The sequence below is a fragment of the Notothenia rossii genome, assembly GCF_949606895.1.
Source record: "Notothenia rossii genome assembly, chromosome: 3".
NCBI classification, from domain to species: Eukaryota; Metazoa; Chordata; class Actinopteri; order Perciformes; family Nototheniidae; genus Notothenia; species Notothenia rossii.
This window is the reverse complement of record NC_136901.1, coordinates 33,649,235-33,672,524: the sequence shown is the minus strand read 5'-3', so window position 1 is coordinate 33,672,524 and position 23,290 is coordinate 33,649,235. Positions and strand designations below refer to the sequence as shown.

Here is a 23,290-nt window from a genome sequence, read left to right as displayed (position 1 = left end):
TCTATCAAGCTCTGACTCACCGGAGTAATTAATTACGGCACAGTGTTTCAGTCGTCGCAGCTCAACCGTAGCAAGTTGAGGTTAAGAGCCGGTTAAAGACGTGAGGTAATGAGATCACATGACTCGTGGTGGCTATAATGAAGCACCGGCGGAGGAGGGAGCAGGACTTTAGTGAAACTGCTGCTCAGGGAGATACATGTTTCCTGGCAGATGATGCTTGAGAGTAACTCTACAGCCGACAGTTCCCCTAAATGAAATAAAATTGGGTGTTTATTTGAGAAAAGCAGCTGTGGGACCGCCATTCTTAATGCGAATCGAGGTCTCTACGCCAGATGGAAGTGCTTGAGAGTTAAATGGGATGAGAAACAACTTGGAATCCACTCAAATCAATAAATAAACCCGAAGAGGAAAAACTAATTACAACAATGTTGACCAATGCAGGTGTTTTGCAGCATGGCAAACAAAGCATCAGTTTTGCCAGTCGAGAAAGAATCTGATTCTTCTCTGCAAATTGCAAAGGAATGACCCTTAAACTGCTTTTAAGAGTGGTTTCTTCTCTTCAAGAAGACTTTCGATATCCCAACACTCATTAAATGGTAACTAACAAGAGGCACTGTCCTCGTTATCCTATCAACTCAATGGCTTATAGGACACATTTCGATGCACTATCCATTAAGACGTGCTAGAATGGTAATGTGTTGTGTTGTAAATGTGTTGCTTTTGCAGTTTGTTGTTTTGCTGAAGTGTATGGCTGCATTAGATCAGGTCATTTGGGTGCTCCAAACGATTGGCCACCGTGTTATAATGTCCTGTTAACATTAAGCCAAAAACTGGACAGGAAATCGACTCTAGCTGTCTCCTTGAAGGCTGATCAGATGAAGCATAGATTCTCAATTGAAGAGTTTTAAATTCTGGTTTTCCTACTTTCTCGTATGTCCTTTTAATTTGTTGTTGTTTGAATCAATATTCAATCGCACCCTGAATCTTGATTAAAGCTGTTGCCTCGAATTCCATTGCAACCAGTGCTTATTATGCATAGAGTCAAAAGGTCAACATATCTTATTCTAATATTCTCATCTCCCAGCTGCCCTTTGGCTCAAATGTTGCAACTTCAACTAAAACTGTTGTTCCGTAGTTAAGTGTGCATTTTTAAATAGATAAAGAGACTGAATATCCTGAGGCATTCAGGCTTTATTTTTGCATTTTTACCAAGCAGAAACCTGAGAGCGTACACTGTAATGATGCGGGTAAACAGATGATACAAGATGCCGCTTGAAATGAATGCCATTCAACTTCACATAAAGATAATTGATTTTAAACATTGGTAAGATATCCTTGAACATCTAATGAACATTAAGCATTGGTATGCATATTTAATTTTATAGTTAATTTATGATGATAGCGAGCAGCATTTGTATCATGTTTATCCATGCCTTGCTATCCATCTAATGTATTGCTGACAACAGATAAACTGACAAGGGTGAAAATACAATCACGATGGTGACAGTAATGAGAATGACTAGTTTTCCCAAGGGTCTTACGAACCGAGTGTAACCGAAACCTCGGAGGCATTTCGTATTTGATTTTTGATCATCTTTGCTGATCGTCAGCAGTGGAGGAATTTGGCATGTTGATGTGTTTCTGTAGAGACTCAGTAGAACAGAACAACGGTCTCAGAGCAGGAGAGTGAATGGAGATGATGGCAGACTGCCAAGCAGCGGAAGAAACAGATTGAGAGAAATTGCAGCCAGGTAAACAGATGGAAGAGCGATGAATATGTCATGCTTTGAAGGGTTTCTCCTTTGGAGGTTTTTCATCTTAGAATATCATTCTGGTCACACAACAAAACCTAAAGCTATCTCCTCCTTTATACAAAAGAGACAAGTGGCAAACTGTCCGGAAATGTTATGATTAGCTGTATGCAGTTGTACCACCAGGTGGAGACTCTTACTTTGATAAGATTGGCGTACAGCGTGTGTTTAGTGACCCCCATTAGGGTCGTACAAACTATAAAACAAACGCACCTCCCTGCCCCATGTGGCAAAAGCGAATATAAAATCAGAAATGATAGTTGTGAAAACTCAGAGTTGTCGTTTGATGAATGTGTGGTATAGCTATCGGCTCATGCTAATGGTAAACGACCATGTTGAACCAAAGCAGCTGCTATTTAAACACATGACAAGATATTTTTTTAGAAAACCAACCAGACTAAATACCGTTGTGGGGGGACCCTGTTACGGGTTGTTCACGGTTGAAAGCAAGCTGGAAATGATGAATTGATTATTGTCCATTAGAAATGCTGATTATTGTTTAACAAAATGCTTAAAATTAGCTTCCTGGATGCACTTGAAAATGCTTTTTTGTTTAAATCATCGTGAAATGTCCTCTTGTGGGTTTTAAAATACGTCGGAGTGACAGCCGTTAAACAGAATCGAACAGCTGTGGCCAGGGGACTCTTATTATAATTGCACTGTCTGAGTGTGTGTGTGTGTGTGTGTGTGTGTGTGTGTGTGTGTGTGTGTGTGTGTGTGTATGTGTATGTGTGTGTGTGTGTGTGTGTGTGTGTGTGTGTGTATGTGTGTGTGTGTGTGTTTGTGTGTGTATGTGTATGTGTGTGTGTGTGTGTGTGTGTGTGTGTGTATGTGTATGTGTATGTGTATGTGTATGTGTATGTGTGTGTGTGTGTGTGTGTGTGTGTGTGTGTGTGTGTGTGTGTATGTGTGTGTGTGTGTGTGTGTATATGTGTGTGTGTCTGTCTGTCTGTCTGTCTGTCTGTCTGTCTGTCTGTCTGTCTGTCTGTCTGTCTGTCTGTGTGTGTGTGTGTGTGTGTGTGTGTGTGTGTGTGTGTGTGTGTGTGTGTGTGTGTGTGTGTGTGTGTGTGTGTGTGTGTGTGTGTGTGTGTGTGTGTGTGTGTGTGTGTGACAGCCAGAGAGTTTGGCAACCATAGAGAGGTCCAGCCACATGATTAACAGAGCTACTTCCAGTAAACCTTTAGATTCAGTTAGGTCTCCTGCATGTGGGAGGAGGTGATCGCATTGTAAGAGGATGATTTATGAGAGTAAGAAATGCCGGATGGGTTAAGATAATAAGAACTGAGATTTCAAAGCTAGATGAGGAACTGACCTCTAGCATGTGCGCCATGATCAAAACTGGGCTGTGCTGTGGAGTGAATCTATAGACTAATCCAGGTTGTAGGTGGAAGTAAAGCAGCAGCCATAACTGCAGTGTGGCCATGGACATTGCCATGAGGTGTTTGAATGTGTAATATTACCAATATATATGTTTTTACTAACTGCTCGTCTGTAGACAATAAAAAAAAGTATATTTGTATTTAATTTTCCTCCAAAAATGTGCCTATTTCTTTTTCAGCTTTACATCAAAAATACCAACTTAATGAGCTTTACTCAATTTTAAACCAAACTCTCTGCAAAGTCAAGCATCATTGCCACAAATAGGAGCTCATGGACACTTAAGACATCTCCCATTACCTGATAGCAAATAAATAATTGACTATTCATTGAAAACAACCTAACCAAATCCAAATAAAGCTGAGCATAATTAGACCCAATGCAGAATTTGGTGAAGCAAAAAATGAAAAAGTGAGAGAACACTATCTCTGGCAGATTCAACACCAGTTAACAAGCAGCCATGGTGGAAAAGAGCAGTCATTTGTGTCCTTTTCCCCAGCAAAGCACAGTTCACACTCTCTGTCCCGCGTGAAAAACCCACTTTTGTCTTGAGATGATTCAAATGTGGCGTGCGTCTCACTATCTTCTCCTTCAGGCGTTGGGGCCAAGATAGGTGTCAACACCACAGGACCTGATTCAATTAAAAATGATTTTATACACCTTGGCTGAGTTTGATTTCAGACTAGTGTTCTGAGACAGAATAAAGGGGTGAAGACCAAATGAGCCAGGGTGAAATCCACTGCTCAATGTCTTGGGAAAAACACGAAAAAGTCACGTAAAATTAAACCAAACGACACATTGGCAGTAATCTAGTATGCTTACAGACGGGCGGAAACCTTGTGTGACCCTGATCCTCGCTGTGTCTTAACATGTGTCTGTTTGTGTAATTTACAAAGCTTATGAAAGAAAAGCGAGAAAGAGCAAGGATAGATATGGTGACAAGGGATCACAGAGGCAAGCTGCTGACTGAATGAGGACTTGACCCTCTGGCTGGATTACCACGACCTCTTCTTCCCTTGCCATCTCCTGCGATTCCCTCCATCCTCTTTAGGGAACGTTCCGGATGGAAACTGAGTCAAGTGATGAGGGAACGGGAAGAATAGGGTTTCATCAGCTTGGCATATGTGTGTCAGTGTGTGCCAGCGGATGTGTGTGAGAGACGGGGCGCGCGTGTGTGAAAGGGACGGCCGGATCACACATGACAAGTAAAAGGGACAATATAGGAAACCGTATATTACACGTAAAATGCTTTATAAGCTACATTTTGGCTAGCACTATTCATCATCCAGTAAATGGTGGTTTTAGCCAAGGTGCCAATTCTCACTTTGCGTGGGTGGGGAAAAGAAGTATGGGGGTTCGGATAGAGGAGGGAGAGGGAGAGTAAGTGAGTCATAGTTTAAACTCCCAGGCCTTCTGCATAATCATTTTGCTCACGCTTCGTCACAGCGCGCTGAATCACCAGACAGACACGTGGCCACAGAAACCGGAGCCAAAACGTCTCTGCCTGGCCCGTCTCACTTTATCTCGCACTTCTCTATGACACACAGATTAGAGGGGTTAGTAGATCTTTCTGTACGTCTTTGACCCCTTTGACTTTATATAATTGAAGCTTTTAATAGTAGTTATCTATGTTAATTCATGCAACTGGCTCTGGGTGCCAGACAAACATGCTTGGCGCTAAACACTGGGGTTTCTGTGTGTGGCGTCATGTGTGTGTAGAATCTGCTTATGGAGCTTTGGAGCCATAGATTCAAGGGTTTTTGGATTCAGTAACGGGGGCTTATCGCCTCACAAAGCCATTTCAAACCACATTTTCCAAACGACAGGATAGAAATGAGCCAAATGATGAAGAAGATTTGGTATTGTAATCGCTTTTAAATTCAAATCCACAAAAAGTCTGACCACCAGGAGTAAGTCATGTGGTCTGATTGAGTGTTCCCCTACAGAAGACAGTGAACAAAATACATTCCTTCAACAAATCGTAAAAGAATACAGCGTTTTTCAATCTCCGTACTCAAATTGACCCTACATGGCGTCCACTCAAGTAAACATCGGCGTGATACATTCTATTAGAATTGTATGTTTTTTTAAATTTAATCTTTAGACATAAAACACGCCTCATCACACAGGACCTTCATCCCTCCTTCACAACTCACTCCAAGTCCTCCATTCAGGCCAGCCTTATAAGAACCCTCAGCCTTCAGACACATTTGTTTAAAACACGGATTCAACCAGACTGACGTTAAATATACCACTCAAACAAATGTTCATATTTTCGCATTGGCATTTTATTCTAAAGCCATACTATTGTACCGTGTTTTTTTGTGGGAGCCATAGCAAATACACAGCATCATCTTTTATGAAGTTCTTTATGAACAAGACATTTTATGACTTGATTAAATAGGCCGCTTAAGCCTGCTTTGAAAACAGTGTTTTCCCTTTCTGTTTTCTTGCTCAAAAAATTCAAAAATAAGATTCTGCACTAGAATCTATAAACAGAATCACAAATTCAACGTCTGAACTCACACCCTGTAAAAGGCTGGACAAGCCCTGCGTACATGGGAGGTGTTATAACCACCATTGTAATAAGTCTTGTGAAAACAACTTTAGATGGTATGCGCTCGGAGCTGTTAACGGTGCAAACATACTTAGCGTGAAATGAGATTTAGCTGCAGACCCCCTGCTGACTACAGCTTTACGTAAACAATTCCGGGGTCTCATCGGAAACAAATCTCCTGAAACCCTTCCAGGGACAATCTACGGCAGAAATCTCCCCCTGACTCGAGGGCTCTTCTTGATTTGTTAAACAAACAATAAAAAAAACTCTGATAGCGATCTTTCCGTGTACTCCGATGCTGATTTGCAATTCAAATGATGCCCGTCAGTGGGCACCACGGGGAGAATTCTGCAATCCTCCAACAACAACAAAGGGATGGCCCTTGCATCACACTGCCTTATCCACAGCTAGATGAGTCCCTTCCACCGATACGAGCCTTATCTCTGCTGGCCTTCTGTCCGCTTAAAGGGACAAGGACCTCTGCACGGCGCTCTGGGGCCCCTCCAGGCTCTGTTTGATGCCACGGTGTAGATTTGGAGGCACTTAACAGTAATTGCTGGCAAGATACAGTTACAGATCCCTTTAAGCTGGAGGGAGGTGAGATGGAAAGGAAAACAAATAAAAGGTAGAAAAACGAGAATGCAGCCAGTTACCTGGAATTCAATCCCATAGTTCTCCCTGCAGAAGTCTCGTAGTTTCGGGTAGACGTGCTCTTTCAATGCGTTCCTCTCTGCCTCTGTGTCTGCAATCAAAAGAAAAGAAGTGTTAAAATAACAAATACCAAAAAGCAAACTTTAAGGACTCATGTATAGTAGTACAAGAAAAAAAAAAAACTTGTGTATATGTACAGTTTAATTAAAAGTAGAGCAAATGACAGGTAATATGACGGTGTGTAGCGAGTAACAGTAAAAACACGTCCCCTTCGTAGAAATGTTGCAATACCGGTTCAATTGTGGCTTTTCTTCTTGGTCTGAACTTTTTTTTGTTGTTGTGACAAACAGGTGAATATTATGAGTCATTTGCCACATTTCTGCTTGATCAACTATGGATTCATCTTATATAATTAATGCCGATATAAACCTAAACCCTATATTATTGTTTGGCATTCTTAAGACCCTCACAACATATGATATCCAAGAAAAGAGAGTCCTGACGCACCCTGTTAAAGACTGTGGGATTATGCAGGATTCACCGAGGCAGTGATCATATTGGACAGTCTGAGTGAGCGCCCACGGCTTCTCGTTGTGTCCCACTTTCCTTCCTCCTGTCCTCTCGTTTTCACTGTCTTCCAAATGGTCACTGTAATGTATTCGGACAGGCCCAGTCTCGTCCTCCCTCTCTTTTTTCTGAAGGGTGTGGACGGATGGTTAAAAACAGAACATGCCCGACAGAGAGGCCCCATTGTGACCAAGAAGCCCCGACTGGCACGTGCACCGCATTATGCTCGCGAAGAACACACACATGGCGGACGCAAAACATCCCCTCAGCCGCTAACCGTGTCATACGCAGCGTGAGCAGAAGAGCCCGCACATTTGGTCTGACGAATCTTGCTCTCGTCTATCTTTAGTAAGGCTTTGGGCCGTGACCGTACACATATCCGCCCACAGCTACCCGGGCGAAATGTCAAATCAAAACTGAACGTATGCACTGAAACAAATGGTTGCTTCAGTGGAGCTCTCGTCTAATTCCATCACAGATACATTACCGCAAATGTATAATATCATACAGTGATGTAGATGCAGCATTAAGGGAAAGTGTGTGGAAGTGTTGAAAGTAGTTGAATTCAAATTTGCATGTTGCTGTGCTGCGTGACAGAACTGTGTTGTTGTTTGTATTGTGCGGATAACGGCAAGACTTTCTCTCCCTCTATTTTGTGGGATGATGATGAGTTATGGCAGCCTGACGTATGCGTGTGTCTGTTGTGTACACACCCACACGCAAAGAAACAAAGACTGGATGGTGCTACATTCCCCCTCTTTCCCGCTGTGTGTGTCCCTCCCTCACATTTTCATTACAATAGTGTGGACCAATTTATGTTTTCTTTCAGGATTGTCCTGTGAGCTTTTCTTTTTTCTTTTCATCTATCAGAGAACTTATGGCACTCAATTAAGCATTGAAATATAGTCAAAATATGTTGGAGAAAATCAAATATCACAGTATTTATGATTGAATACCCCGTTATCTTTATGAAAAAACATCCCTAATCTAGATTCAATGAATACACAACTAGAATCTAAGACGTGTTTTAATTGAATCATATCCAGATATCATAATGCACAATTAATTTGTCTAAATTAATAACAACAAGCACTCACTAACTCCTATATTTTAGAAAATATTCCCTACTACTTTTGATTTGCCAGGTTTATAATTCCCACAGGAGTATACACAAATAGGCTGGACCATGTGGTTAGGCATGACGAATACATCAATCAATTGGGATGGAAGATTTTGGATTTGATTTGCCAGGCGGCCCTAGTGTAAAGATACAGCTTCTGTTTTGAAATGTTGGATGTTTGACACGTCCTAGCCTCTTAAAATGATTCAAGTAGTTAAAGCATAATGCAGAATGACCGCAACTACAACTATTTTGAAACTGGGTTAGTTGTTGAAGTCAATTATTTTCTTGAAGGCTTTACTTTGGGTGCTTTTTTCTGGCTTTTTACAGACGGTCAACGGCATAAATGTCTACCTCTCATCAGATGAAACATCATGAGGCTAAAAGATGTAAGCAACACATTTCTTTCTCAGTATAGACATGGCTTAAGCTCAAACAAACTCTCTAAAGTGCAGATCTGAACATGAACCTCAATGATGCGAACGAACAGACGGTGAGCAAATCGATATGACCTGGAAGATGCTAAGGGCAAATTGTGGCGGTGTAATCCAGCCATCCGTAAAGGCCAGATGTTCCTGAGCACATGGAGAGCCTACAGGTTATCTGAAGACCACTGAGTAAGGATGAAGGGAATCCACTGGAGGTTATCGTTCCACCATCCATGTTAATCATCGCAGAAAGAAGTGGGAATTTACAGTGAAAGATGGAAATAGGGGACTTAAAGTGAAGGGGAATTCCTTGTTTATCGGCCAACAACATTAATTACGTATGATTAAAAACCATCAAAGTGGTTGCTTGAAGAAGTGTTAGTCTACTTAACATAAAAATAAACTACAAGTTCATTGGGCAACATCTGCGCTGCAAGCTGTTGCCTTTCAGCCATTGGTGAGGCTTCGTCATATAATCACATTTATGCAGGGAACACACATTTTACAGCTCAATTATGGTAAGCCACGGTGGCTGATTCTCAAGATAGTGGAGACTCTGTAACCATGGACACCACATGTTATCGTGTGGGTTTAAGATTCAAATATCTTGCCTCCTCAGACCAGTTGGTTGGTCCAATCAAACATGATTATATCAAACGTGAGATGTTGAATATGTTAGTGTAGACATGATGCAATGGTACAATGCCCCGCTTTTCAAAATATCTAGCTTTTCGGTCAGGGACATAAATATGGGTATGGTTGCTAGGTAGTTCTGCCTATGGATATTTTCAATGTTCTCAAACAAATCGTTAACTGCCAACCGGTACAGGAAATATTTGCCAGGCCTTTTTTATGTTCTGTATAAAAGTGGGAGTGGTTTATGGGAGAATTTCAGACTTGGTCTTATATCAGGCTCAGGTTTACTGTATGTTAAGATTATTTAAAAGTTGTATAAATTATAGTGACTCTACCATTTTTTGATACACATTTAGTTATTCAATTTGACTCCAGCCCTGTTTTGGCCAAGAGACAGTGTTTGCAGAATAATGCTCTCTCGTCGTTTGACAAACAATGTCCTTACCACTGTTAAAACATGGTTAGGCTCCATACACAGCAGGTGGTAAGCTTGTCAAGGTTTTTGTATTGTTTTAACATAAGGAACTCCTTTTGATAAAGTTGTGTAATCAAATGCAAAATCAGTATTTTTGTCTGTTTATCACATTTATTTTGTACTGCCTTACATAGGACCTTTGTTATGTTGGGATCTAGCGAAGCGAATTAACAGTGTACCAAAGTGTGGGAGATGTGTTGAATATTCATGTTGCTTTCAAGTGAAGTTGCTGTTCCTCAGTTTGCGGGATTTCATCAACATATCTTGACAAGGAAATCTGGAAATTAGGGCTCTGAAGTCCATGAATAAACATGCCTAACTTGAAGCAAAAGACGATGCACGGATTTGATATAGCCACATTTTGATGCGCAACACTAAAGAAAAAGTGAAAAGACAGTGTTTGACTATACTTGAATCCTTTCCGCAAAATATTATAGTGATGTTAAAAGTAGACCAAAGGTGAGAGGTTCCAAAATATTAACATATATTCCATAAAGACTTCAAATGAAACATTAATTTGAAGTTAGTCGTAATAATTTGTTCACTTTCAATCACAATTATCGCTATTCAACCCCCAAACTCTCCCCAACAGAGCCCTTGATGTGCACATAATATAAATGTCCCATTAGTTATAAACCACACTGGTTGCCTGGGGTTAATTCAGCTGCTTATAAGTGGATAATTTCATTTTACTTAGGTATAATCCAGCGGGCGGCTTGTTATCTTCGCCATCATTCCCTGATGGGATATTTTTTACAGTGTTTTCCATGAAATAGCTAAAACACCAAGGGAGTTGGACGTGTGTGTGAGGCCAAACGCTGAATTTGTCAGAACGATGGCCTGGGGGTATAGCAACGCTCCAAAGCACTCTGGGAAACTCACAGAGAGGTCGCTAAAATAGCTGTTGCCAAACGAGATCTCCCGCCCTGCAAGGAGGCAGAGGACGGCACAAGGGGCAGAAATAAGCCCGCCGGCACGCGCCATAAACTCCACATTCTGCAGAACGGGCTCTGCCAAAGAAACTGGCACACACCTGCCCCTGAAAAGCAATTTATTAAACAAAAGCCACTCCTGACACAGTCTGTCCACCTGACAGCTCTCCCTATTTTCTCCTTGCCATACCTCCCATTCTCTCCTTTGTTCTCTGCCACCAGAGTCAATTGAAAAAAGTGGACGATTAGTGAGATATGCAAGTGAAAAGACAGAAATTTGAGCAAAAGACCTCCAACATAAGCAAAAATACAAATAGAGCAGATTAACACAGTTGGAATAGATCTGGGGTAATATGTAATGTAATTAGTGGTCTCCGTGGTGACGTACTATAGTCTTGACGATGGTGCGTTGAAAGGGTAGATGATTTCACGCATGGCGTCCCTAAGGCTTCTTGCTTTTATCAACTTTAAACAGCTTAAGTGATAGCTTGCATACAAATAGCTGCCTATAGCATATTATATCACTCAACCCCTGCCAGAGTCCCTGGGGTGTCTACAGCCAGGTAATGGAGTTGTCTAGATATGCTTATATGGATCAACGTGAACACACATATTGACAGAGGAGACGGGCTGCATAATGCACTGAGCGCTACACACAAACACAAAAATAAATCACGTTAGGCTTTTCTCTGGTTTGTTGCTGCCGTCTGGCTACTGGCAAGAACAGATAGCGGGGGTTTAATTGATCGACTGTGGCCACACACACACACACACACACACACACACACACACACACACACACACACACACACACACACACACACACACACACACACACACACACACACACACACACACACACACACACACACACACACACACACACACACACACACACACACACACACACACACACACACACACAGATTCATCCACCTGAGCCAAGAACTTTAGTGATTCATTAACATCATGGAAGGAGGTTGTAAATCCACTCAAATTAGTCGTGTGGCTTACATTGTGGCAAACACTTTGGGATACTTATAAAGTTTATAAAACGGTATTGTAGAGGATATGCAGAATAGTTGACTATCAAAACCCACTTGTTGCATGGTTGTAGATGCATTGTGTGTTTCTGGTTTAGCAACATGTAGTCATAAATGCACATGGAGATACTATGGTGCCATGTTACATAAGGGGAATTGAATGTATTTATTGAATAAATAACACTTGCTAAACTTGCAAGAAAGTAGCTGAATTGTAGCCCAGTAACTTTCGTCACTTATGCTGTGGAACCAAGTATTTCTAATTGTGGATAATCTTTGTTTGAGAGGAACGAGAAGAGATGCAAGGGAGAAAACCAAGGAGACACATTAGCCAAATGAGAAGCACCCAGTATCTTCAGCAGGGGATTTTGTCCAATCAGATCGCGGCTAATTTGTAAACAGCCTTTCAGATCCAATCAAGTATTTCACCTAGGTCACGCCTACATTTTTAACCCTTTAGTAGTTGTATTGTTGAGTATTTTTGATGGAAATTGGTCTTTGTAATTGTGTTAAGAAGACATGGGCTATATCACGCAATAAATCCATTACTTTTCTGGTAGTTCAGTTATTAATGTATGGTATTATCGAGTGGCTCTTCTATTTTAGAATCTGCATGCTGTGCTGAAACCACACTCTTCCATCAACGTATTCAGAGAAAAGACAATGTGCTTTTTAAACATATTAATATGATTGGGTGTCATGCCACTTTACAGGTAGTGCAAACACAACAGAGGTCCCTGAGGGTGGATAAAAACATTTTGAGTGCACTGCAGACTGTCTGTGGCTTTTGATTAAGGGCATTAGGGCCAGTATATTCAGCAGAGCCAACACCATAACCAGCGAGCGCATAAAACTCTTGGCACTGTGGATGAAAGCACAGAGGTCCCCCACTCACACAGACACAATAAAAAAAATCGCAGCTGTTCGGTTGTGATGCCGATATTATCACTGCGGATAGCAACGTTCACTTTTGCAGTTTCTGAAAGAGTGAAATAAAACTGGTAAGTGTAAAGGTTATCAAAAAAGGAGGGATCTGCCCAACTTTTAGAGTTTATTTTACACTTGTACAGCTTCATTTATCATACACCTCATTTGTTATGAATCTGTCCCTCTTCAGAGTCACTAATTCAGTTACTAAATGATGGGATTAAAACGAAATGTCAGAGGGAAATGTCAAAAGGGAGATGCTGAAGCAGAAAGGGGCTGTGTTAACACTTGGTATGTTTGTCATTGTTATGGATTTCTGTCTAAATTAAAACATTATTGTGGTACAGTAAGGTGAATGTTATGGTGCAGTATGTGTATGGACAGCCCCCTCTAGTGAACATGGAGAAACAGGTTCTGCAGCAGTGCTGAGGGCACACCTGGGTCACATATATGAGTAATGGTTTGGTACATGAGACTACAGGAGGTTAGAAAAGTTTTAGGTGCAGAAAAGTTTGTCAAATACTGTGTTGGAGTGATAGACTCAGAAGAGTTTGAAGTAAAACGGAGTCTGTGCCTCAATGGCTTCATTACCAGTAATATGGCAGTGGACACCAGCACCTCGCTTCACTGGGAACAGCAGCAGATAATTAGCTCTTTTCACAGCTCAGGCTGAGATGTGTGTGTTTCCATTTGTGCCGACGGTGTGAAAAGAACCGCTTGGAATAGCCCCCTCATCGCTTTTCCATCCATGTGTAGATCAGAGCGTTTCAATTCCTGCTGTGTCGGGATGGTCTGAATGACTGAGTCAGCTACAGGTGGCTAAACAGTGGCAGACTTTTCACATTCTACTACAATAACCGTGCAATAATCTGAGGACAATTCTTTTTTTTTTATGGGTCTTTTGCCGTTTGTGTGATGTACAGTGATGAATCGACTAAAGCAACATCCCTTTTCTCCCTCTCATAGCCTACTCTACTTCCATCGGCTTGTTTACTCCAGTTTTACCCAGCCTATTTTTACCCTTTGCCCAGAGGGCATATTCAAATACAGAGCTCTATCTGGGTGTCTCCCTCACCACCCGACTGTCTTGCACTCTGCTCACACCATGACTCTATTTTGAGAGCAATCCGTTGTTTCCATGTGTTATTGGATAAATCATGTGCCAATTTTTTTTTTTTTTAAAGTTGTCACATGGCTAATTAAAGACTTCATGCAGTTTTTCTATTAGGTTAAGTGGCTTTTTTTTTTTTACATGTCATGGCTCAACGCCTTGCAATTAGATGACCTTAATCTGCACCCTGACTTTTTTCAAAATAGGCCTAAATCAATTCTGGATCAAAATCCATCCTGACACATTACCTTTTACTTTACTGTGCATGTGCAAATGTTTTATGGCCATTTCTTAAGAACTTTCAAGTATCCTTTTAATCATATTTTACAATCTCAATTACAGACTACGTCAGTAAGCATATGGGTAACCTATTTCCATAATTGTAAAATGAGTTAGAAAACTATCTTGTGTAATTTGAGGGTGTGCAGGCTTCAAGAGAGGATAGGGAACTGGGGGGTGTCACACTGACTCTTACCGTCCGGGTTGGCACAGATGAAGACCCGCACGCTGCGGCCGGTGGGGACGTGTTGCGGCAGGGCGTTGATGTTGCCGCTGATGGCCGCCTTGCGCAGCGCCGACTCCCTCGGGCAGGGCTGCCTGCTCCCAACTCCCGACGGCCACATGGGGGACGACTTCCAGCGTGGCTGCACACACGCACATAAATACACATACGTCACACACACACACACACACACACACACACACACACACACACACACACACACACACACACACACACACACACACACACACACACACACACACCCCCCCCACACACACACACACACACACACACACACACACACACACACACACACACACACACACACACACACACACACACACACACACACACACACACACACACACAGACAGACAGAAGGGGCTTGTTAGCGCGGCCAGAGGCGCACACGCAGGGACAGACTTGCATGCTTGCGCGCAGATTCCCCTGAACCATCCACACACATGGGGCGTTAATTATGGCAAAGGAATGGAGATGCATGTTGTTTTTAATTTGCTTATAACTTTGGACTCGTTGACTCGATATAATGATTTCCAGTCTTTACAAATGAAATTGCTCTATTTGGTCCACTTGTCATTTGTTTAACATATGACTTTGAAAGATGTTTTTCACATAATTCGTTTTTCTGGGACAAAACCTTGCCATACATGTTAACGCCCATTTCACACACACACATCTGTCAAATATTCTCCAAACACAGGAATGAGATTGTATGTCTTTCTTGTTTCATTCATGTGGTAGAGATACAATAATAGGATATTACGCACAGACTACTACCGCCATGGTGCATGCGTAATTTGTATACATGTCCTTGACAAACAGACAAACAGAACGAGACGATACAAAACTCGGACAGACGAGCATGGCAAGCATCAGTCGTATTCCCACCCCAGAGAAGATGCTTGTAAAGGCAAATAACCGCTAAGAATGGTTATTCCGCCAGGAGTAGATGTCAAGACGCTGGTTTTCCGGAGTTAGTCTATCCTGAAATCTTTGTTTCAAAGACGGAAAACCTCGGAAAAAGACAACAAAAAGCTGGGGGAAAGTTGGGTAGTCCACAACAGAACACTACATTAAATCCTGTGAAAGCAGACAACTAAAAATCACCGCATCCACCGGGAAGGACTTGGCTACTAGTGATGCTGGACTGGAGACGGGCACAATAACAGGACACTTCTTGTTGCTCACATTCATTCGCTTCGTTTCGTGGCTTCCGAAAATATCCAAGCGTCGAGGACGGTAAAAGGAAGATAAAAACGCCCATCAGAGTGTCTGTGGTCTAGAGACGACGCCGGGACTCGGTAAAACGGACGTGTGTCGGAGTGCTCCCCTTGGCATCCTCCTGTCTCTGCGAGCCGACCGAGCTCTGAGAGATGGAGAGTGTGAAGCCTGGTGAAATAAAAGCGCTACTACCGGCTGGGACTTTCAAAATAAAATAGTAGTTCCAGCAGATACATTACTACATATTACTGAAGGCAACACACGCTTTAAAGTAAAAGCAGATAATGTCTTTAAGCATATCCTTATTTAGAGCTTATAACTATGACGCAGTTTGAATTAAAAGTGTGTTTGCTCAGTATCCGTGAACTCACCTGTCTTTTCCCAGGAGTTAGCCCTTTTACGTTGAAGGCTTAGTGTTTAATTCCGGTCGTTGTCTTCACTTTGACTTGATGAAGAGGACAGAGGAGATCCGGAGGCTCTTCATGTCTCTCTCCCTGTGTCTCCCTCCTCTCCGGTGGACAGACTTGTGCTTACAGACCCTGATAATAAAATTGCTCTGGACCGCGGAGTCAGCAGGGTGGTGTCGTAAAATGACTGTTAACTGTTACCAGTCATGTAGGCCTACAAAGTATAGAGTAACGGCATTTGTAGTTATACATACGTCATTAACGTCCTATTTACTTCTCACCAAGTACTCAAACGTCAATTACAGTTTACTTAGCCACATAAATGTGAATTTAAAATACTTTTTTCCACTTTAATGTGTTATTTTTCACCATAATAAATGGTACCCTAACTCTCTTCTCCATTTTCATGGATATGGTTAGCAAGCTTAAATAACAACTAGCATAGGCTACATGTTACTTTAGTTTAGTTTATGTGTTTCTGCTTCAGTCTAGTTGCCAAACTTGTAAACCCGAAAATGTTGAGTAACCCAAAGTTCGAAATGTTAGAAATGTGTATTACGGCTTACGGGACCCTAGCACATAGAAACGGCCAGATGCTAACTTGCATATGTATTTGAACTAGCATAAGTTGCATTGATTAGCATTAATTAGCATTATGGCCTATATGGAAAATAGTTTAAAAATGGCTTGGCCGATTTTGACAATTTTGGAATGGTTTTGGGGAATAGGCTATTGAGGATGCTGAATCCATTTAGGTTAAAAATAAATGCACTTTTAACCAGAAAGTGGCAATATTTGTCCGGTGGGCTGATTTTTGATGAATGTTTGGTCTATTTTTAAGTTTAAGAGGACATTGGATAATTTCTATTGGACAGCTTATTTGTTGAATAGGTTTACATCAACTCAATTAAAAGTTGTAGGACATCTGACCAAAATTATTCTAACAATTCAGAACTGCATTTTAATTCACAGTCCAATAAGCTCTGAGTTGAAATTGGATATTGCAGATAACAAAGGCAAGTATACACCAACTTAAATAGTAAGACTATGGCTACTACTATGGCTAATTTTTCATCTAAAAGCAGCTCCATAGCTAATTTCTGAGGTGTTATAAAAGCCATTGCTCTATGAAAGTTTGAGAGGAGGAATTGGTTTTCTTTTATAAAAGTAACGTGTAATGCATTACTTATTGCAGTACCTCAGTGCCCTTTACCGCGGGAGGGGGGGAAGCAGCAGAAGGAGGAAAAGGTGGTGGTGGTGGGGAGGAGTTTGAATTAATTGCTTTATCGATAAATGTACCTCTGCTCTGCAGCCTCTGGTTATTCACGCTGGAAGTTTAAGTGCATTGGATTTGTACTAAACAGAATTGATTACTGTGCTGTTCTTGTGAGGGGGAAACACTGAACCATATATTTCCCCCACCTCTCAGGCAGCAGCAAGCATTTCTCTGAATCTGATGAGGAGTGAGTCTGTCGCCTGAACCTCAAGTTCAGCCTCTGCACTAATGCTTTTAAGTTATGTTCGTATAAAAGAATAATCAAGCATATGGAAGCACAATGTCCTTGACTAAAAATTCATACAAGATAATTACCATCTTACTTATGAAAATAAGCTTTTAACATCACTCTCAGGTGCTTACGCCCACATCTGACATATCCAGATTGAATACAAGGGAAATATCGCTGCTGCATAGATCAGAACATTTTCAAATCACAAAACATATCTGAATCTAAAAAATGGTGTAGGCATTCAACTTGTTTGCATCAATTTATCTTATTATTCCAAATCAATAATACCATAAGGACTAGTGATTATTGCAACAATTTAACATTTTATTCAACACACTGAGGCATATACAGCATCTAATGCTTAATATAACTTATCTTAATGATATCTTGCATATTTCAAAGTCTAGCGGACATATTCCTATGACCACACATTCCTAATTAAACAAATGACTTGCATATAAGCCAAAAGTAATGTGGCGCTAGATGACTTACTGTTCTCCTGTAGGTCTTGAGGATGATTCTGGGGCTGTGTTGGTTTACGCCGACCCATTTAAAGCAGCCTGCAGGGCCACCGACTCACACCAGAACAAAATTGAAGACTCCGGAAAAGCTCCAGTGGAGCACCCTGGGACTGTAACTTTGTTCACAACAGTGTTATGACCTTTCTCTACTTGATTGTTGTTCCGCTCCCTCTCATAATCTCCAGTCAGTTAATCATGGGAGCACCTGCACTGGATTAATGCACCACAGTCTTTTCCGAAGGATGCACTTTACACAGCTTGTTGGCATGATGTGATGTGGCAGGGGAACATTTCGATGTTGGGATTTGTGTCTGTGAGCAGGGCTGCTTCTCGAATTTTGGGCCGCTGTGAAAACCACTTGGGGAGTCAGAATACAGTAAAAATATATAACCTCTGGCTTCCCTGCAGAAGCACATTTAGCATCTCTCCCCAATGGTGTAAGTAAACATCTTTGGGTTTGTGTCTGAGCATGTCTGTGTGCATTCAGGCATGTTTTACAGTAATTGCAAGTTGTCGAGTTTATTGGTCAGTATGTATGTGTATGTACTCATGTTCCTGTCCCCCAAACCCCGGACCACTCCGAGCTAATGTGAGTCACCGCAGTGACAAGATGCGATGTGTCACCTGGGAGACACAAAGGACAGACACTAGCTGTTCACTTGGCAAACGTCCACATGCACACATTTCTTTTTACACACAATCACTTCACAAATGGCTGGTGATGGATGGTTGTTTCTGCAAAACAGCTGGAAAGACAGGGAGGGATTGGAGTCAGGGGAGGAAGTTGTCTATTTCTGTGCGACCCACATTAAATTTAAATGCCCACTTGGTATTGGATTTTCTAATTAGCTGATTCAGAGATCAAGGGCACGTGGCAATGCTTTTTAAGTAATTGATAGGAATGCTAACTTACGGATGCTTTCACAAGCAATAGTAAGTTTAGCTGATTCAAATCAATGTGTAATTGATACTTTTGGTTCGTTTGTAATTCCTCTAGTGGTTTGGTTTTACAGAGCACAAATTAATAGCAAATCAATAAGCACATTTTGCTGAGGGGAGTGTACATTGGACTATTGCTTGCAATGTACTTGCAAAAGTCTTTATTAGTCAGAAATGTAGCAGTGGAAAACATAAACATGGAAATAACCAAGTACAGAACAAAGACATACCAAGAAATAGTGAGTAGAAAGCGAGTTACTTCACCAGTTTATTATTTTATAAACATCACGATTTGTGTGGACCTTGTGGATATTCTGTTTGTTCTTTGTTGCTAGAGTCCAAGTTTCCAAGTCAGACCTAAAGCCAGTCCTTGACTGGTAGCGGTATGTGGTCTTGGATTGGTGTTTGGTCTTCAGAAGGTAAACATGACTTTTTTCAAATGGCCCAAACAAACCACACCAGGTTAAAATAAAACAGACTTAACCTTGACGTGTGAAAGCGGTAAACACAAAGTACAGCTAATGGGAATATAGATTTGCAGTTATTTGGTCAAAACACTAACCTATTGGATACATTTTAAATATGGACCTGATGGTTGACTAGAGAAAAAGTCAGGTGATCACAGGCCAATACTACAAATCAATTTTCATCGTGTGATCTTTCCTTGTGCAATTTATTTCCAATATGCTTATGTATTTTTTTGTTGCTAAAAAGTTCTGTTACATATTGAAAAAGAGAGAGTAAATGAAATATTGGATATTAGGACATGCCTGAAATATGTGGTACTGGTGACAGACCGTTTGAATACCATCCTTTTATAGAAACTCTATGTATTATTATATTACAGATATAACTGATCCTTTGATCTTTCTTTGGAACATCCTTGAGTCTCAACCTGCTCCAGGGACATCTCGAGTGAGACCCTGCACTTTGACCCCACTTCATTTCTTTCCTCCAGTGTTCATTTCCATAGAGCATTGAATGAATTAGTATTGGCTCTCACATCACTGATTGCCCACAGAATCCCTTCCAACTATCTCCTACCCTGCACACTTTTTGTACCATCATCTTATTTGCATTTTTAATAATTTCATTTACACGTTCAGGTTTGTCAGTAGTCGATGAATAATTACATCATTTTCCGATTTCCTGACTTCTATTTCAAGCCCAGAGAAGGAGCAGATGCTATTTACCAATTTATTTATGCAAAGTAGATTCACTTTGGCACCTTGCAAATCTCCAGGTTTATTCATGAGTGAGGAGTCCACACAATCGATTAACGAAAATAGCTCTTAGTGCTTTCTGATTGTGATGTGTAAAAATGATTCGAACACTTTGAGAATTTTTCACATCTGTCCTCCTCCACAGTCTCTCCAGACAATGTTTACGCTCACACATCCGATAACTCTGCTTTCATGACATACCCGAGCTATAACTAAATAAAAACCTGGCAGCGCAGGCTTAGGAGGACTCAGGAATAATCCTGCTATTAGCCGAGACAGGATTCCAATCAGAACAACAACTATTTCCCTCGCTCTTCCTCTCTTTCAGGAGAAAAACACGGGATTAAGATGTGACAAGCTACCTACCACATATGGGATCAATGCAAACACAAACCCGGTTTGAAAAGCAGGTGTCAGTGACTCCATGAACACACAAGCAAGTCAAATAACAGGTAAACACATATCTTTGTATTACTATTTCTCGAGGAACTCAAAATGCTAACATCAGCTATGCATTTTTACCACAGTCACCATCTTAAATTAGCGTGTTAGCAATGTGACACAGTTACCGCGCTAAAGTTACAGGAGGTTAATTATTCAGTGCTTACCTTAATGTGAAGAATCCTTTTTACATTGATCACAATTTATGATTGTTTTCAACAGCAATACTTTCAGTGACGATGTTTTCTGTTGTATTCTTGACAAAAATACTAGACCATTGCTGCTCACTCATCTAAAGTCATTCTTACAATAATATCAGCCAAATATCTGAGGCCAAAATATGGAGTATTTAATAATTAAACCCAGATTCAAACAGACTTTTAAACCAAATGGACAAATCTCCTCCTACTCCTCTTGCTAACTCCCATCTGAGTGTGAATCCTCCATCACAACAACAACAACAACAACAACAACAACAACAACACTGTAGTTATATTTGGTCCCTTGGAGTGTGAAATGCTTTTTATGTCTTTCCCTGCATTACCTTTTTGCCAAACCAAAGCCAAGGTGAGGGCTGCAGCTATTTATGGCCACGTAAACCGAGGCAGTTTTCACCACCCACCAATTAGTGGTTTTGTTTGTGTTCTCGCTGTGACCTTTGGCGTGTAATTGATTTGATTCTATGTTTTCTTTTTTTCAAGTGGCTGAAGGGAAAGCGTAATGATTGCGATACAGACTTAAACACACACAGGCCGAAAACACAAACATGCATGTGCTTGTTGTTTACTGTACACACATTTGCACACAGATAGACAAGCACATCCACTCACACACATAAAATCAGTGGCGTTTTGTCCTGGAAGCCAACGCCCCTGATTAAAAAAAAAAATTCATTTAGTTTGGGTAATTTTTCTCTGCTGCTTGTTAGTGCCTTTTTCCCTTTTATTTTGAATGTGTGCTGTCTCACTGTCACACCTGTTCCAGATTTTTCTTATAAATTACAATATACATTTTATTTTCTAAATGTAATTCATTCTTAAATCATGACTGTTTTTTCATTTGTATTTTTTAAATCCAAACACTCTAAACAAGCAAGGCAAGCATAGTAAATACCAAAAATAGGGACACAATGGTTAAAAAATAAGTAGCAGTTTTCAATAATGCAACTGAATATATGAAAGTATTGAAGGAACCTGTAACAGTAAATTGTAAATAAATTGTAAAAATAGTGGAAGTGGAAACAGATGAAGTGGAAATTAATAAATCTTGCTGAGATTTTCTCGAACTTGGCATTTGTGCTGCTTTTTATTTCTGCTTTTGAAGTTTGTATACTGTAGTAAGGAGAAAAGATGGTAAACGGCCCCCCTGCTTTCAGTACTTGAGCTTAAACTGCATGGCATCCATGACAACAGTACTAATTGGGCCTGGTTCTCTGTAGTTCTTCTTTAATTTGCCAGTGAGCTGGGTGAAGCCTGTTTGTGAGTGAGCGTGTTGCACAGACACAGACATGGGAAGGCTACGGCTCCAACTATATTCCCTCATTAGATCAAACTTTACCAAGATATATTTCGGTGCGGACAGGCTGCCATCTTTCCTCGCCGCAGATCACTCTGAAAAGCGTAGCTGTGTTTGTGTGTTAAGGAGTCTGGTATTTTTCAAAACCAGTGGCAAACTGACTTAAACACAACATTGGAGAGTGTGAGTCAACCGCCTGGAGATTTAGCATAAATAATGTGAAATGTAGTAGCTGTTTCTCTAAACTGTCAGGCTGTCAAAGTATGGCAGAAATGGCCACATAAAAAATATATCTGCTGTGCCTTTTCGTAACCCTTTTTCTTAACTAGCAGCACAAACAACCCTGTATTCTCTTATACTTTATTTCATTTTTGTCCTGTCTATTTAACAAAACGTTTCCTGTCGTATCATCCTTTCAGCAACTGCCGAGCCAAAATACTTTTGTCGTATGTTGCATTATTTATGTGCTAAACAGCAGCAGAAATACGGCTGCTTTAACACGTCATATTCAATAAGGGCTCAGACTGGAATACAGGAAGTGCTGGCATGCAATAGCAATGTATTGCAAACTGGCCTCAGTATAGACACAAGTGAAGACATGTCAAAAAAAGACGAGTAATTTGCAGCGGCTCCTGGGGCTTACACTATACACAGAGGAAAGAGACAGATGGAAAGTGACAATTCAAACGGTAGAAGACAAATCATCCATAATATAGAAGGAGCCATATCTTTACAACTTGTCTGTTCGGGTTCGGTGAGCACATCGCGTCACATGCCTCATGATTTTAAAGAATTCATCTTGTGGAAACAGATCTCCTGATGTTCCTGCCATTCTGCTGACAGAAAAACAGCAAGACACAGCTGAGAAGAGGAAGAGAAAAAAGGATAATATTAACTCGGCAGCACTTAATGCAGCTCACTGGAGGCCTCACAGAGCAGAACTATGATAGCTGCATGGCTGTATTGTCACATTAATCTAAAGATGAAAGGCGCCCGCTAATTCTCCGCTCTTGTCTCGTGGGATTAATATGATGTCAGGACAGGAAATATGACCCTCCATCTGGTGGTTATTAGTCATGTCAGCTGCTCTAAGTATGACTTTAGATAGAAAAGTCTGTCTCACATTTGACCTATGGACTGTGACATACATTATCAACAATAGTTTGAAAGACAATGACTTGGGAGCCGACTGAAGTCATGTAATTAATAGATGAAACGAAGCTAATTCCTATTCATAATCATCTCTATTAGTGGAACAGTCAATGAGATTGCCCTCTCTCTGAAATGACCTGTTAGTGCCCAAAGTAACCAGTCAAAGGCCTTACATTATTCTGAAAGGTTGTTATTAATATGGATT

At 40.9% G+C, this 23,290-nt stretch overlaps 1 protein-coding gene across 3 annotated transcripts in view; it reads right to left on the bottom strand.

Moving 5' to 3' along the window:
* nwd2 (NACHT and WD repeat domain containing 2) overlaps nucleotides 1-15,486 on the bottom strand; it is a 43,283-nt gene extending 27,797 nt beyond the window's left edge. Inside the window, exons 1-3 of one of the 3 annotated variants that reach the window (XM_079672442.1) lie at nucleotides 15,047-15,486; nucleotides 14,111-14,279; nucleotides 6,399-6,487 (exon numbers count right to left, since the gene is read on the bottom strand). In XM_079672442.1, coding sequence (XP_079528568.1) covers nucleotides 6,399-6,487; nucleotides 14,111-14,258 — 237 coding nt within the window. In that variant the 5' untranslated portion in view covers nucleotides 14,259-14,279; nucleotides 15,047-15,486. Of the gene's footprint in view, nucleotides 1-6,398; nucleotides 6,488-6,903; nucleotides 7,028-14,110; nucleotides 14,280-15,046 lie in introns of those variants that run through there. The other 2 variants (XM_079672441.1, XM_079672443.1) reach the window with 2 other exon arrangements.
* Nucleotides 15,487-23,290: the final 7,804 nt, after the last annotated feature.